The sequence below is a fragment of the Hyla sarda genome, chromosome 7 (genome assembly GCF_029499605.1).
Source record: "Hyla sarda isolate aHylSar1 chromosome 7, aHylSar1.hap1, whole genome shotgun sequence".
NCBI lineage: Eukaryota > Metazoa > Chordata > Amphibia > Anura > Hylidae > Hyla > Hyla sarda.
The window spans coordinates 7036801-7054537 of NC_079195.1; the positions used below are offsets into that span (position 1 = coordinate 7036801).

The window sequence follows — 17737 nt, forward strand, 5'->3', positions numbered from 1 at the left end:
AAAGAGGAGACAACCTGCAGAACACCAGCAGAGGAGACAACCTGCAGAACCTAAGAAGAGGAGACACTATGCAGAACACCAGTAGAGGAGACAACTTGCAGAACACCAGCAGAGGAGACACCAGGCAGAACACCAGCAGAGGAGACAACCTGCAGAACATCAACAGAGGAGACAACCTGCAGAACATCTGCAGAGGAGACATCATGCAGAGCCGAAGAAGAAGAGACAACATGCAGAACACCAAGAGAGGAGACAACCTGCAGAACCTAAGAAGAGGAGACAACCTGCAGAACACCAGCAGAGGAGACAACCTGCAGAACCTAAGAAGAGGAGACAACCTGCAGAACACCAGCAGAGGAGACAACCTGCAGAACACCAGCAGAGGAGATAACCTGCAGAACCTAAGAAGAGGAGACAACCTGCAGAACCTAAGAAGAGGAGACAACCTGCAGAACACCAGCAGAGGAGATAACCTGCAGAACACCAGCAGAGGAGACAACCTGCAGAACACCAGCAGAGGAGACAACCTGCAGAACATCAACAGAGGAGACAACCTGCAGAACATCAACAGAGGAGACAACCTGCAGAACATCAACAGAGGAGACAACCTGCAGAACACCAGCAGAGGAGACAACCTGCAGAACACCAGCAGAGGAGACAACCTGCAGAACCTAAGAAGAGGAGACAACCTGCAGAACCTAGAAAGAGGAGACAACATGCAGAACACCAGCAGAGGAGACACAAGGCAGAACACCAGCAGAGGAGACAACCTGCAGAACCTAAGAAGAGGAGACAACCTGCAGAACCTAAGAAGAGGAGACAACCTGCAGAACCTAAGAAGAGGAGACAACCTGCAGAACACCAGCAGAGGAGACAACCTGCAGAACCTAAGAAGAGGAGACAACCTGCAGAACACCAGCAGAGGAGACAACCTGCAGAACACCAGCAGAGGAGACAACCTGCAGAACACCAGCAGAGGAGACAACCTGCAGAACACCAGCAGAGGAGATAACCTGCAGAACATCAACAGAGGAGACAACCTGCAGAACATCAACAGAGGAGATAACCTGCAGAACATCAACAGAGGAGACAACCTGCAGAACACCAGCAGAGGAGACAACCTGCAGAACACCAGCAGAGGAGACAACCTGCAGAACCTAAGAAGAGGAGACACCATGCAGAACACCAGCAGAGGAGACAACCTGCAGAACCTAGAAAGAGGAGACAACATGCAGAACACCAGCAGAGGAGACAACCTGCAGAACCTAAGAAGAGGAGACAACCTGCAGAACCTAAGAAGAGGAGACAACCTGCAGAACCTAAGAAGAGGAGACAACCTGCAGAACCTAAGAAGAGGAGACAACCTGCAGAACCTAAGAAGAGGAGACAACCTGCAGAACCTAAGAAGAGGAGACAACATGCAGAACACCAGCAGAGGAGACACCAGGCAGAACAGCAGTGGATTAGCTACCATACAGAACACCAGAAGACAAGCAGTCAGTGTAGATGTACCTACCTAATCTGACCCTCTAGAGTGATTCCCAGTATGTCATAGAGGACTGCACTGGGATCACGTGGAACCCGTTAAAAATCTTGCAGGTGGTAAAAAGTAAGTTGTGGGTGGGAGCAGGCGGTCACGTGATATACCAGCAGGTCCTGAAAATCCCACACACTCCCATACTACAGACCCCTCTGTCTGTTATATATCCTGAGGGTCATATTGCACACACTTATAGCCCCTGTGGGCAATCCAAAAATACCCTGGATTTCCCATATACTAAAAACCCATAAGCTTTATTGAAGGAGTATTCCAGTATATAAAAACTTATCCCCTAAGGATAGGGGATAAATGTCAGATAGCGGCTAATCTGTCCACTAGGACCCCCCGCAATCTCATTTATGGGGCCCCGGCAGTCCTCAGGAAGGGGGTATGTTCAACCACCGTATGAAGTGGCGGCTGTCAACCCCCTCAATACATCTCTATGGGAGAGGCGGAGCGCTGCATTCGGCAATCCCCGGCTCAGCCATAGCGCTGTATTGAGGGGACGTGTCAGCCGCCGCTTCATGCGGTGGTCCACATGCGCTATTTGGAAGAAGAGTCAAGGCCCCGTACGGGTGATCACGGGGGGCCCCAGCGGTCAGACCCCCCCCCATGATCTGAAACTTATCTTATCGCGATCTTAAAGCGTACCCGTCAGATCCAACAAAAAACATTTATTTTAATATATCACTCAGTACCTAATCCTGACCATGTACATTTATATGTGTCTAGCTCCTTTATTTTTTTTTTTTTATTACACTTTTAATTTAGCTCACTTGTCTGAATTCCTCTCAAAGGGAGGGGGCGTGGCCTCACTGTGCAGGTCTCCGCCCCCTCCCTCAGTATGCTGTCTGCTCACATCTCCCCTAGCATTAGAAAAACTACTCCCAGCTTGTCCTCACTGACAGTAGCGGGACACAAGATGACAGTGGGAGGAGCCCACAGCTGTCAATCAAGGAAGTGTGTCCATGACATAGGTGATGACGCATGGACACAGCAGGACTAGTATGTGTCCAAGCAGGCAGGGGGGGGGGGGCAGTTGTTTGACTGGATTTTTGAGTATGAAATACTGAAAATTTTCTAATGAAAGCGATTACAAAACCTATTGGTTATACATGCTTTACAACATATCCAAAGTTTTTGTATCTGACAGTGCCCATTTAACTTAACTTTTTATATCCCGTAGTACTCCTTTAAATCTTCACACACATCTTAAAATTAGGTGCAAGAGTCCCCTAATAGAATACACTGTAAAGTGCTGTCCCAGTGGTCATCTGGCCACACTGAGTAACCATATCGCTAGATGTATGAGTCTACAGAACATACGGTATCTTGAAAAGGACTCAGCACTGACTTAATCCTTTCAGTACTTATGAGCTTCTGAAGGTTGTTCTTTTCTGTCTAAGTCCTCTCTGATGACAAGTGTCTCGGGAAACACCCAGTTTATAAGCAAATCCCCATAGCAAACATCTTCTAAACTGGGTGGTTCCCAAGACACGTGTCATCAGAGAGCACTTAGACAGAAAAGAACAACTTTAACTTCAGAAGCTCATAAGTATTGAAAGGATTAAGATTTTTTAATAAAAGTAATTTACAAATCTGTTTAACTTTCTTTAGCCAGTTGATATATATATATATATATATATATATATATAAAAGTTTTTTTCCTGAATAACCCCTTTAAAAATGTTTCACTCAACCCCCTCATCATGTTTCGCTATATATAAGTGGCTTTGTCAAGAGGCCGAGGGCACCTGACTGCACAGAACAATCAGGGGTCCTTTATTCCTTTAAAAGCAGTGGCCACTGGTAGCAGACGTGCCGTGTGGGCCCCTGAGGCAGTGGCGTATTTATGGAGAGGCACGTCTGCTACCAGTGGGCACTGTTCTGAAAGCAGCAGAGGGCTCCTTATTGTTAGATGCCCTCGGCTTCTTGACAAAGCTACTGATGTGTAGCGAAACATGTTCCCTGCTCCTCCTGTTCACCCTCCTGTCGGCGGCCCCACAGCAGCTCTTGAAGCTCCTGCCTCTTTCGTGGACACCTACGCATCATGCGTAGGACCTGCCCGGGCTGGAGCAGCACTTTCTCGAGGTGGTGAAGTGACACCTGCTCATGCGGATCACCTATGCCGTGCCCTGGACCACCATGCTGACTGCCCTTGGGGAGGACGAGAGGGAGGACAGATGCGTGGAAATCCCAAACATGGACAGCCCCGAGAGCCCTGAGAATGCTACCTCCGAAATCATCAGCTCGACCCAGGTACGTGCCTCACCAAAACATGTTGTATGGTGGTCAGGGTACAGAGTGTGGGGCTTTGACTATAGGGGGATTGTAGTCCATTTAGTGCCCTGTGCTCACAAATATAGGACCTGAGGGTGCTTAGTACAGCATCCACATGGCCACCATTACTAGCTAGGGTTGCAACCTGGCTGGTATTTTACCGCCACGGACGGTATTTTGGACACCCTGCCGGTATTTTTATATAAAAAAAATACCGGTAATGCAATGGCCGATATTTATCCAACCAATCCTTCAACTCCCAGAACGTTGCACCATATACTGGGAGTTGTAGTTTTGCAACAGCTGGAGGCACCCCTGGTTGGGAAACACTGACCTATACTATATACTAATATATAGTCCAACATGCTGGGAGTTGTAGTTTTGCAACAGCTGGAGGCACCCCTGGTTGGGAAACACTGACCTATATTATTATACTACTATATAGTCCAACACGCTGGGAGTTGTAGATTTGCAACAGCTGTAGGCACCCCTGGTTGGGAAACACTGACCTATACTATATACTACTATATAGTCCAGCATGCTGGGAGTTGTAGTTTTGCAACAGCTGGAGGCACCCCTGGTTGGGAAACACTGACCTATACTATATACTACTATATAGTTCAACATGCTGGGAGTTGTAGTTTTGCAACAGCTGGAGGCCCCCCTAGTTGGGAAACACTGACCTATATTATATACTACTATATAGTCCAACATGCTGGGAGTTGTAGTTTTCGTTTGGGGCAGCTGCTGAGTTACAGGCTGTATCAGGGCAAGCTGGGAGTTGTAGTTAATAACTAACCGCAACTCCAGAATTGAATAAAAAAGCGATCAAAAAGTCACATCAAAACAGTTCTGTTAAAAACTACAGATGGGGGTGCAAAAAAATTAGCCCTCATACAGGCCCGAATAAGGAGAAATAAAAAAGGTATAGGGGTCAGAATAGGACAAAATTTTTCCCGCATATGTGTATCCTGTCATGTCACGCATATATAATTAATTATGCAAATTAGCATGGCCGGTATTTTTTTGCAAGAATGGTGGCAACCCTATTACTACCCCACGATGTCTGTGGTACCGGGCGTGATCAGAGAAGCATGTGACGGCAGCGGGATTAGAAAAAAACAAACAAAAAAAACAGTCCCCCGCAGAGCTCTAGTATGTGGGGGTGGAGCTTTATGCTCTGAGTTCCGCCCCTGAGCATCACTCTGTCGGGGATTTTACATGTAATGGTAAATAAGCCTGAGAAATATCTGTGACCAGAACATGGGCCCCAATAGGTGTCCCGGACTCACCTGTGCTTCTTCTCAGCTCCTCACACTGACTGATATGAGGGAACTTTAGGATTTCTTTCCACTTCTTACTTTTCCCCTTACGTTTTCCACCACCTCCTAATAGGGACAAAACAGAGAAGCGTTATTTGTATAGTCCATTGGTGGTTCGATAAATCCCTATAGTGACAGACAATCCCCCTACACCGCACACTGCAGCCTCCACAATAAATACAGGGCGCTGGAGCGAAACCATAAAGCGGAGGACATGGGATGTCCCAAAGTTTCATATCTTCATCATAAAATGTTATTCAACTTACCAATAGATTTCGTGCTTTGACATCTCCTCATTTCCACTATCCTGTTTTGTTATAAGGGGCTCATACAGACTAAGTTCTCCTCACAGCTGAGGGCTTGTTACAGCGTTTCAGTGTAGATAATCCTCTGTGAGCTAAACACAACTCAGAGGCTGTGCCAATCTCTCCCCTGTGCTATCAATTTGCTACAATGTATCAGTGTAAGTAGAAGGTATCAATGTGTAGTCCACCATGTTCCACTTGCACTATTTGTTTTGTCTAGACTGGATACAGTTGTAGCACATGCCCAGCTGTGAGGAGTGTTAGGCATAAATGGATCTCTATCTCATCACAATGACCCAAAATTGGATATGTGGAGTTATCCTGCTAATTTAGTGCTCATCTTCTCACCTTAAGGTTTCATCTGCTTGTGTCCGAACTTTCTTACTCTAGTGGTTCCCTCCCGGTCAGAGCCTGGTAACATATACTTTTACCCTAGTGGTTCCCTCCTGGTCAGAGCCTGGTAACATAAACTTTTACCCTAGTGGTTCCCTCCTGGTCGGAGCCTGGTAACATACACTTTTACCCTAGTGGTTCCCTCCTGGTCAGTGCCTGGTAACATGCACTTTTACCCTAGCGGTTGCTGCTGGTCAGTGCCTGGTAACATACACTTTTACCCTAGCGGTTCCCTCCTGGTCGGAGCCTGGTAACATACACTTTTACCCTAGTGGTTCCCTCCTGGTCGGAGCCTGGTAACATACACTTTTACCCTAGCGGTTCCCTCCTGGTCTGAGCCTGGTAACATACACTTTTACCCTAGTGGTTCCCTCCTGGTCGGAGCCTGGTAACATACACTTTTACCCTAGCGGTTCCCTCCTGGTCGGAGCCTGGTAACATACACTTTTACCCTAGCGGTTCCCTCCTGGTCGGAGCCTGGTAACATGCACTTTTACCCTAGCGGTTGCTGCTGGTCAGTGCCTGGTAACATACACTTTTACCCTAGCGGTTGCTGCTGGTCAGTGCCTGGTAACATACACTTTTACCCTAGCGGTTCCCTCCTGGTCTGAGCCTGGTAACATACACTTTTACCCTAGCGGTTCCCTCCTGGTCTGAGCCTGGTAACATACACTTTTACCCTAGTGGTTCCCTCCTGGTCGGAGCCTGGTAACATACACTTTTACCCTAGCGGTTCCCTCCTGGTCTGAGCCTGGTAACATACACTTTTACCCTAGTGGTTCCCTCCTGGTCGGAGCCTAGTAACATACACTTTTACCCTAGCGGTTCCCTCCTGGTCGGAGCCTGGTAACATATACTTTTACCCTAGCGGTTCCCTCCTGGTCGGAGCCTGGTAACATATACTTTTACCCTAGCGGTTCTCTCCTGGTCGGAGCCTGGTAACATACACTTTTACCCTAGCGGTTCCCTCCTGGTCGGAGCCTGGTAACATACACTTTTACCCTAGCGGTTCCCTCCTGGTCGGAGCCTGGTAACATGCACTTTTACCCTAGCGGTTGCTGCTGGTCAGTGCCTGGTAACATACACTTTTACCCTAGCGGTTCCCTCCCGATCGGAGCCTGGTAACATACACTTTTACCCTAGCGGTTCCCTCCTGGTCGGAGCCTGGTAACATACACTTTTACCCTAGTGGTTCCCTCCTGGTCGGAGCCTGGTAACATACACTTTTACCCTAGTGGTTCCCTCCTGGTCGGAGCCTGGTAACATACACTTTTACCCTAGTGGTTCCCTCCTGGTCGGAGCCTAGTAACATACACTTTGACCCTAGTGGTTCCCTCCCGATCGGAGCCTGGTAACATACACTTTGACCCTAGTGGTTCCCTCCTGGTCAGAGCCTGGTAACACACACTTTTACTCTAGCGGTTCCCTCCTGGTCGGAGCCTGGTAACACACACTTTTACCCTAGTGGTTCCCTCCTGGTCGGAGCCTGGTAACATGCACTTTTACCCTAGTGGTTCCCTCCTGGTCGGAGCCTGGTAACATACACTTTTACCCTAGCGGTTCCCTCCTGGTCTGAGCCTGGTAACATACACTTTTACCCTAGTGGTTCCCTCCTGGTCGGAGCCTGGTAACATACACTTTTACCCTAGCGGTTCCCTCCTGGTCTGAGCCTGGTAACAAACACTTTTACCCTAGTGGTTCCCTCCTGGTCGGAGCCTGGTAACATACACTTTTACCCTAGCGGTTCCCTCCTGGTCGGAGCCTGGTAACATACACTTTTACCCTAGCGGTTCCCTCCTGGTCGGAGCCTGGTAACATGCACTTTTACCCTAGCGGTTGCTGCTGGTCAGTGCCTGGTAACATACACTTTTACCCTAGCGGTTGCTGCTGGTCAGTGCCTGGTAACATACACTTTTACCCTAGCGGTTCCCTCCTGGTCTGAGCCTGGTAACATACACTTTTACCCTAGTGGTTCCCTCCTGGTCGGAGCCTGGTAACATACACTTTTACCCTAGCGGTTCCCTCCTGGTCTGAGCCTGGTAACATACACTTTTACCCTAGTGGTTCCCTCCTGGTCGGAGCCTGGTAACATACACTTTTACCCTAGCGGTTCCCTCCTGGTCGGAGCCTGGTAACATACACTTTTACCCTAGCGGTTCCCTCCTGGTCGGAGCCTGGTAACATACACTTTTACCCTAGCGGTTCCCTCCTGGTCGGAGCCTGGTAACATGCACTTTTACCCTAGCGGTTGCTGCTGGTCAGTGCCTGGTAACATACACTTTTACCCTAGCGGTTCCCTCCCGATCGGAGCCTGGTAACATACACTTTTACCCTAGCGGTTCCCTCCTGGTCGGAGCCTGGTAACATACACTTTTACCCTAGTGGTTCCCTCCTGGTCAGTGCCTGGTAACATACACTTTTACCCTAGTGGTTCCCTCCTGGTCGGAGCCTGGTAACATACACTTTTACCCTAGTGGTTCCCTCCTGGTCGGAGCCTGGTAACATACACTTTTACCCTAGTGGTTCCCTCCTGGTCGGAGCCTAGTAACATACACTTTGACCCTAGTGGTTCCCTCCCGATCGGAGCCTGGTAACATACACTTTGACCCTAGTGGTTCCCTCCTGGTCAGAGCCTGGTAACACACACTTTTACTCTAGCGGTTCCCTCCTGGTCGGAGCCTGGTAACACACACTTTTACCCTAGTGGTTCCCTCCTGGTCGGAGCCTGGTAACATACACTTTGACCCTAGTGGTTCCCTCCTGGTCGGAGCCTGGTAACACACACTTTTACCCTAGTGGTTCCCTCCAGGTCAGTACCTGGTAACATACACTTTTACCCTAGTGGTTCCCTCCTGGTCGGAACCTGGTAACATATACTTTTACCCTAGTGGTTCCCTCCAGGTCAGTACCTGGTAACATACACTTTGACCCTAGTGGTTCCCTCCTGGTCGGAGCCTGGTAACATACACTTTTACCCTAGTGGTTCCCTCCTGGTCAGTGCCTGGTAACATACACTTTTACCCTAGCAGTTCCCTCCTGGTCGGAGCCTGGTAACATACACTTTTACCCTAGCGGTTCCCTCCTGGTCGGAGGCTGGTAACATACACTTTTACCCTAGCGGTTCCCTCCAGGTCAGTGCCTGGTAACATACACTTTTACCCTAGCGGTTGCTGTTGGTCAGTGCCTGGTAACACACACTTTTACCCTAGTGGTTCCCTCCTGGTCAGTGCCTGGTAACATACACTTTTACCCTAGTGGTTCCCTCCTGGTCAGTGCCTGGTAACATACACTTTTACCATAGCAGTTCCCTCCTGGTCGGAGCCTGGTAACATACACTTTTACCCTAGCGGTTCCCTCCTGGTCGGAGGCTGGTAACATACACTTTTACCCTAGCGGTTCCCTCCAGGTTAGTGCCTGGTAACATACACTTTTACCCTAGCGGTTCCCTCCTGGTCGGAGGCTGGTAACATACACTTTTACCCTAGCGGTTCCCTCCAGGTCAGTGCCTGGTAACACACACTTTTACCCTAGCGGTTCCCTCCAGGTCAGTGCCTGGTAACATACACTTTTACCCTATCGGTTCCCTCCCGATCTGGGCCTGGTAACATACACTTTTACCCTAGTGGTTCCCTCCTGGTCGGAGCCTGGTAACATACACTTTTACCTTAGTGGTTCCCTCCTGGTCAGAGCCTGGTAACATACACTTTTACCGTAGCGATTCCCTCCTGGTCGGAGCCTGGTAACATACACTTTTACCCTAGTGGTTCCCTCCCGATCGGAGCCTGGTAACATACACTTTGACCCTAGTGGTTCCCTCCCGATCGGAGCCTGGTAACATACACTTTGACCCTAGTGGTTCCCTCCTGGTCGGAGCTTGGTAACACAAACTTTTACCCTAGTGGTTCCCTCCCGATCGGAGCCTGGTAACATACACTTTTACCCTAGTGGTTCCCTCCTGGTCAGTGCCTGGTAACATACACTTTTACCCTAGCGCTTCCCTCTTAGTCGGAGCCTCGTAACATACACTTTTACCCTAGTGGTTCCCTCCCGATCGGAGCCTGGTAACATACACTTTTACCCTAGTGGTTCCCTCCTGGTCAGAGCCTGGTAACATATACTTTTACCCTAGTGGTTCCCTCGTGGTCAGTGCCTGGTAACATACACTTTTACCCTAGTGGTTCCCTCGTAGTCAGTGCCTGGTAACATATACTTTTACCCTAGTGGTTCCCTCCTGGTCGGAGCCTGGTAACATACACTTTTACCCTAGCGGTTGCTGCTGGTCAGTGCCTGGTAACATACACTTTTACCCTAGTGGTTCCCTCATAGTCAGTGCCTGGTAACATATACTTTTACCCTAGTGGTTCCCTCGTGGTCAGAGCCTGGTAACATACACTTTTACCCTAGCGGTTCCCTCGTGGTCGGAGCCTGGTAACATACACTTTGACCCTAGTGGTTCCCTCCCGATCGGAGCCTGGTAACATACACTTTTACCCTAGTGGTTCCCTCGTGGTCAGTGCCTGGTAACATATACTTTTACCCTAGTGGTTCCCTCGTGGTCGGAGCCTGGTAACATGCACTTTTACCCTAGTGGTTCCCTCCTGGTCGGAGCCTAGTAACATACACTTTGACCCTAGTGGTTCCCTCCCGATCGGAGCCTGGTAACATACACTTTTACCCTAGTGGTTCCCTCGTGGTCAGTGCCTGGTAACATATACTTTTACCTTAGTGGTTCCCTTGTGGTCGGAGCCTGGTAACATGCACTTTTACCCTAGTGGTTCCCTCCTGGTCGGAGCCTAGTAACATACACTTTGACCCTAGTGGTTCCCTCCCAATCGGAGCCTGGTAACATACACTTTGACCCCAGTGGTTCCCTCCTGGTCAGAGCCTGGTAACATGCACTTTTACTCTAGCGGTTCCCTCCTGGTCAGTGCCTGGTAACACACACTTTTACTCTAGTGGTTCCCTCCTGGTCGGTGCCTGGTAACATACACTTTTACCCTAGCGGTTGCTGTTGGTCAGTGCCTGGTAACATACACTTTTACCCTAGTGGTTCCCTCCTGGTCGGAGCCTGGTAACATACACTTTTACCCTAGCGGTTGCTGCTGGTCGGTGCCTGGTAACATACGCTTTTACCCTAGCGGTTGCTGCTGGTCAGTGCCTGGTAACATACACTTTTACTCTAGTGGTTCCCTCCTGGTCGGAGCCTGGTAACATACACTTTTACCCTAGTGGTTCCCTCCTGGTCGGAGCCTGGTAACATACACTTTTACCCTAGCGCTTCCCTCCTGGTCGGAGCCTGGTAACATACACTTTTACCCTAGTGGTTCCCTCGTGGTCAGTGCCTGGTAACATACACTTTTACCCTAGCGCTTCCCTCCTGGTCGGAGCCTGGTAACATATACTTTTACCCTAGTGGTTCCCTCGTGGTCAGTGCCTGGTAACATACACTTTTACTCTAGTGGTTCCCTCCTGGTCGGAGCCTGGTAACATATACTTTTACCCTAGTGGTTCCCTCCTGGTCGGAGCCTGGTAACATACACTTTTACCCTAGTGGTTCCCTCCTGGTCAGTGCCTGGTAACATACACTTTTACCCTAGCGGTTGCTGCTGGTCAGTGCCTGGTAACATACACTTTTACCCTAGCGGTTGCTGCTGGTCAGTGCCTGGTAACATACACTTTTACCCTAGTGGTTCCCTCCTGGTCAGTGCCTGGTAACATACACTTTTACCCTAGTGGTTCCCTCCTGGTCAGTGCCTGGTAACATACACTTTACTCTAGTGGTTCCCTCCTGGTCGGAGCCTGGTAACATACACTTTCACCCTAGCGGTACCATCGTTGCTGAGAAGAACCGTCCTTATTCCACTATAGTGGTTAGATACCATCACACTGAATTTCACACCTTTGTTCTCCATTCACTTTCCATATCACTGGCCATGATCCACAGACTGAAGCATTTCCTGTCTCCCAGCACTGGGGCTCATCTCTATATATAACTCAAGAAGTTGTATTTCAGTCTTAGCAGAGATCCTCTTTACCTTAGAGAGCCCAGTCCTTTTTCTACCTTTTTTTAATCCCACATTCGGGGTTCCAGTACTTCTAGAGGAAGCAAAGCAAATCCCCAAAGATAAAACTACCAGAGGCATTCATGCATATTTTTAAATGACGCCAATACCTGGAAGCCATGTGTCAGGAGGATGAACCGCCCTTCACTTCACTTCTTCATCCCCTTCCTGTTCCTTCCTCCCCTTCCTTTTTCCTCCACTTCCTCTCATTTCTCCCCATTCATTCACTTCTTCTTCCCTTCCTATATTTCCTTCCCTTCTTCTCCTTTCTCTTTTTCCTTCCCTTCATCTCCTTTCTCACTTTTGTTTCATTCTTCCCTCTTCTTCTCCATCCTTCTTACTCTTTCCTTACCTTCCTCTCTTTCTTCTCCTTCCTCTCTTTCCTTCCCTTTCTTCTCCTTCCATCTCTTTCCTTCCCTTCCTCTCTTCTCCTTCAGTTCCCTCACTTACCCTTCTATTACCATCTTGTTTCCTTCCCTTTCTTCTCTTCCTTCCATCCTTTTTCTTTAACATCTTTTTCCCCCTCTGTTCTCCTTTCTGCCCCCCCCCCATGTTCTTTCCTTCCATTCTTCATTTTTCCTCTCTTGTCCTATCTTGTCCTAGTTTCTTACATCTCTCAGGATCGTCTGCATCTCTGATTCCCAGCTACAGAAATACAAGAAGGGAAGGAGGAGAGAAGAGATGGAAGGGAAGGAAAAGAGAGAGAAAGGGTGAAAAAGAAAGGAGAACAGAGGAAGAGGTAAGGAAGAGAATAGAGGTAGGGGTAAGGAAGGTATTTTCTCTCTTGTTTTTATTTTTATCTTCTCCATTTTCCTTTCTTTTCTTCCACATCCCCCTTCTCCTTTATTGTTCCTCTTCTTTCCTTTCTCTTCCTATCTTTTCTCATTCTGTCTCATTGTTCTTTTCTTTATTCCTCTCCTTCCCTCTTGTTTTATTCCTTTTGTCTCTTGTTCATTTCCACTTCTGTTCTTTTCTTTCTTATCCTTCCATTCCTACTTTTTCTTTTGTTTGTTTTTCTTCTTCATTTTGCTCACATCTTGTCTCCTTTCATTTCCTTCCCTCTTTTCTTTCCTCTCTTTTGTACTTTTTTCCTTTGTGTCCCTTTATCTTTCCTTTGTGTCCCTTTATCTTTCATTTGCTTTTCTCTCCTTTTCTCGTGTAACTTTTTCTCCATTTCCTTTCCCCTCTTCTACTTTCCTCTTATTATTTTCACAAGTTTTCGTTTATTTTTTCTCTTTTCTTTAACTATCTCCTTTATTTTACTTTAGTTTGCTTCCCCTCTCCTTTCCTTTCTCCCCCTATCTTTTCCTTTCTTTCCTTTCCACGATTCTTTTCTCTTTTTCATCTCCTTCCCGGACTTTTCCTTCTCTTTCTTCTTTTCCCTTCCTTTCTTTTTTCTTCTTCCCGTTCCTTTCTTTTTTCTTCTTCCCATTCCTTTCTTTTTTTTTCTTCTCCTTCTTTGCCTTCTTTATTGTTTTAGCATGGAGTCAGAGGTGCCATTTATTCACCGGCATCATCACTTCACTACTATGAACGGTCAGACAGTATGGAGGGAGGTATTGGATGGTACAGAAGAGCGGTCTCAGAACTGTGGTACCTTCAGATGTTGCAAAACTACAATGCCCAGCATGCCCGGACAGCCAATGGCTGCAACATTCAGAGGTCCACAGGTTGGATACCACTGGTATAGGTGAAAATCACTGCGGTATAGAAGCTTCCTATAGAATGAGGTTTGGGAACAGCAGGGTTTGGGGTGGTGACGGGGGCCATGGTGAATGATATTTATGAGTAGATCACACAAGATCCTTGGTCCACTGACTCACATCTAGGTTGGAGATCCCACAGATCAGTCACATTTGTCGGGCCATAATACTACTTCCATAGTATCATACGAAGGCTGTAGGACAGTCACCGGACCCTATCTGACCAATCACATTACCATGATTGGCAATCCATGACTAACGCATTCCACATACAAGTGGGAATCCCAAACACCACAATTCGGGAGCAGCATGGATGCCCTCTGACAACCCTTCACCTTAAGGAGTGTATTAATGCCAGAGCCGTGTGACCACCTAATCCCCAGACCCTCACCCGGTGAATACTGATGCCCCTTAATCTCCTGGCCTGGCAGAGGAGTATATCTCCATCTGATCCTGTCTATACCTGTGTATAGTAATGTACACATCCCTACGGCCTTCTGCAAATCCTAAACATCTACACATCTGCACCTATCTGTGCGTTCCTTGTACATCATCACATTACAGCAGTAACCACAGACCCTCCCACAAAACACCCCGAAAATCAGCCACACAGCAGGATATGAAAGCAGCCGGAGGCACAAGGGTTAAAGAAGACAAGAGCACAAGGAAGGGTTAATAAGACGTCACTTGCTGCCGGGTGTCACATCTCCTGTTGATTATTTGGGGTCAGATGCTGCTCCCCCCCCCCCTATAGTGACGGCTGGAGATGCTGCCGTCTGTCATGTCACAGATGATGGGTGAAGAGAACAGGTGCACAGACAATACCACAGTCATCATCCATCATGTCACACAGCATCCTGCTGGACCACAGCCTCCCCTGCCCCCGCCATCTCACCCACTTTTACCTTCTCTCGCTTTCAGCAGAACTGTGTTGGCCACAATGTTTTCCAGCTCCATTGACAGATCTGTGTGCAAGGTAGCAATGCAGCAGCTTCACGGCAGCAGGAAGGGAAGGAAGGGAGAAGGGAGGGAGGGGGCAGGAAAGGAGGAGGGAAGGAGAGGAGATCACACTCAACGGGCAGGCAGCTGTCATACAACGGGCAGGCAGCGGGGCGCACCACATATACTGCACTATATATATCACATATATACATCACTATATATATAAGGGAAGGAGAGGAGATCACACTCAACGGGCAGGCAGCTGTCATACAACGGGCAGGCAGCGGGGCGCACCACATATACTGCACTATATATATCACATATATACATCACTATATATATAAGGGAAGGAGAGGAGATCACACTCAACGGGCAGGCAGCTGTCATACAACGGGCAGGCAGCGGGGCGCACCACATATACTGCACTATATATATCACATATATACATCACTATATATAAGGGAAGGAGAGGAGATCACACTCAACGGGCAGGCAGCTGTCATACAACGGGCAGGCAGCTGTCATACAACAGGCAGGCAGCGGGGCGCACCACATATACTGCACTATATATATATCACATATATACATCACTATATATATAAGGGAAGGAGAGGAGATCACACTCAACGGGCAGGCAGCTGTCATACAACGGGCAGGCAGCGGGGCGCACCACATACACTGCACTATATATATATCACATATATACATCACTATATATAAGGGAAGGAGAGGAGATCACACTCAACGGGCAGGCAGCTGTCATACAACGGGCAGGCAGCGGGGCGCACCACATACACTGCACTATATATATCACATATATACATCACTATATATAAGGGAAGGAGAGGAGATCACACTCAACGGGCAGGCAGCTGTCATACAACGGGCAGGCAGCGGGGCGCACCACATACACTGCACTATATATATATATCACATATATACATCACTATATATATAAGGGAAGGAGAGGAGATCACACTCAACGGGCAGGCAGCTGTCATACAACGGGCAGGCAGCGGGGCGCACCACATATACTGCACTATATATATATCACATATATACATCACTATATATAAGGGAAGGAGAGGAGATCACACTCAACGGGCAGGCAGCTGTCATACAACGGGCAGGCAGCGGGGCGCACCACATATACTGCACTATATATATATCACATATATACATCACTATATATATAAGGGAAGGAGAGGAGATCACACTCAACGGGCAGGCAGCTGTCATACAACGGGCAGGCAGCGGGGCGCACCACATATACTGCACTATATATATCACATATATACATCACTATATATAAGGGAAGGAGAGGAGATCACACTCAACGGGCAGGCAGCTGTCATACAACGGGCAGGCAGCGGGGCGCACCACATATACTGCACTATATATATATCACATATATACATCACTATATATATAAGGGAAGGAGAGGAGATCACACTCAACGGGCAGGCAGCTGTCATACAACGGGCAGGCAGCGGGGCGCACCACATATACTGCACTATATATATCACATATATACATCACTATATATAAGGGAAGGAGAGGAGATCACACTCAACGGGCAGGCAGCTGTCATACAACGGGCAGGCAGCGGGGCGCACCACATACACTGCACTATATATATATATATACATCACTATATATAAGGGAAGGAGAGGAGATCACACTCAACGGGCAGGCAGCTGTCATACAACGGGCAGGCAGCGGGGCGCACCACATACACTGCACTATATATATATATATATATATATATACACATCACTATATATATATAAGGGAAGGAGAGGAGATCACACTCAACGGGCAGGCAGCTGTCATACAACGGGCAGGCAGCGGGGCGCACCACATATACTGCACTATATATATATATCACATATATACATCACTATATATATGAGGGAAGGAGAGGAGATCACACTCAACGGGCAGGCAGCTGTCATACAACGGGCAGGCAGCGGGGCGCACCACATACACTGCACTATATATATATCACATATATACATCACTATATATAAGGGAAGGAGAGGAGATCACACTCAACGGGCAGGCAGCTGTCATACAACGGGCAGGCAGCGGGGCGCACCACATACACTGCACTATATATATATATCACATATATACATCACTATATATATAAGGGAAGGAGAGGAGATCACACTCAACGGGCAGGCAGCTGTCATACAACGGGCAGGCAGCTGTCATACAACGGGCAGGCAGCGGGGCGCACCACATATACTGCACTATATATATATATCACATATATACATCACTATATATATAAGGGAAGGAGAGGAGATCACACTCAACGGGCAGGCAGCGGGGCGCACCACATACACTGCACTATATATATCACATATATACATCACTATATATAAGGGAAGGAGAGGAGATCACACTCAACGGGCAGGCAGCTGTCATACAACGGGCAGGCAGCTGTCATACAACGGGCAGGCAGCGGGGCGCACCACATATACTGCACTATATATATATATATCACATATATACATCACTATATATATAAGGGAAGGAGAGGAGATCACACTCAACGGGCAGGCAGCTGTCATACAACGGGCAGGCAGCGGGGCGCACCACACACACTGCACTATATATATATATATCACATATATACATCACTATATATATATAAGGGAAGGAGAGGAGATCACACTCAACGGGCAGGCAGCTGTCATACAACGGGCAGGCAGCGGGGCGCACCACATACACTGCACTATATATATATATATCACATATATACATCACTATATATATATAAGGGAAGGAGAGGAGATCACACTCAACGGGCAGGCAGCTGTCATACAACGGGCAGGCAGCTGTCATACAACGGGCAGGCAGCGGGGCGCACCACATACACTGCACTATATATATATATATATCACATATATACATCATTATATATATAAGGGAAGGAGAGGAGATCACACTCAACAGGCAGGCAGCTGTCATACAACGGGCAGGCAGCGGGGCGCACCACATATACTGCACTATATATATATATATACATCACTATATATAAGGGAAGGAGAGGAGATCACACTCAACGGGCAGGCAGCTGTCATACAACGGGCAGGCAGCGGGGTGCACCACATACACTGCACTATATATATATCACATATATACATCATTATATATATAAGGGAAGGAGAGGAGATGACAC

General features: G+C 48.0%; 1 protein-coding gene across 3 annotated transcripts in view; it reads right to left on the bottom strand.

The window, feature by feature from the left end:
• Nucleotides 1-17737, bottom strand: part of GRK5 (G protein-coupled receptor kinase 5) — a 149020-nt gene that overhangs the window by 92194 nt on the left and 39089 nt on the right. For 2 of the 3 annotated variants that reach the window (XM_056528874.1, XM_056528873.1), the window contains exon 2: nt 5113-5208. Coding sequence is in view for 1 of the 3 variants with exons in the window: in XM_056528872.1 (XP_056384847.1) it covers nt 5113-5208; nt 14511-14562 (148 nt within the window). In the remaining 2 variants the exon portion in view is untranslated. Of the gene's footprint in view, nt 1-5112; nt 5209-14510; nt 14640-17737 lie in introns of those variants that run through there. The other variant, XM_056528872.1, reaches the window with a different exon arrangement.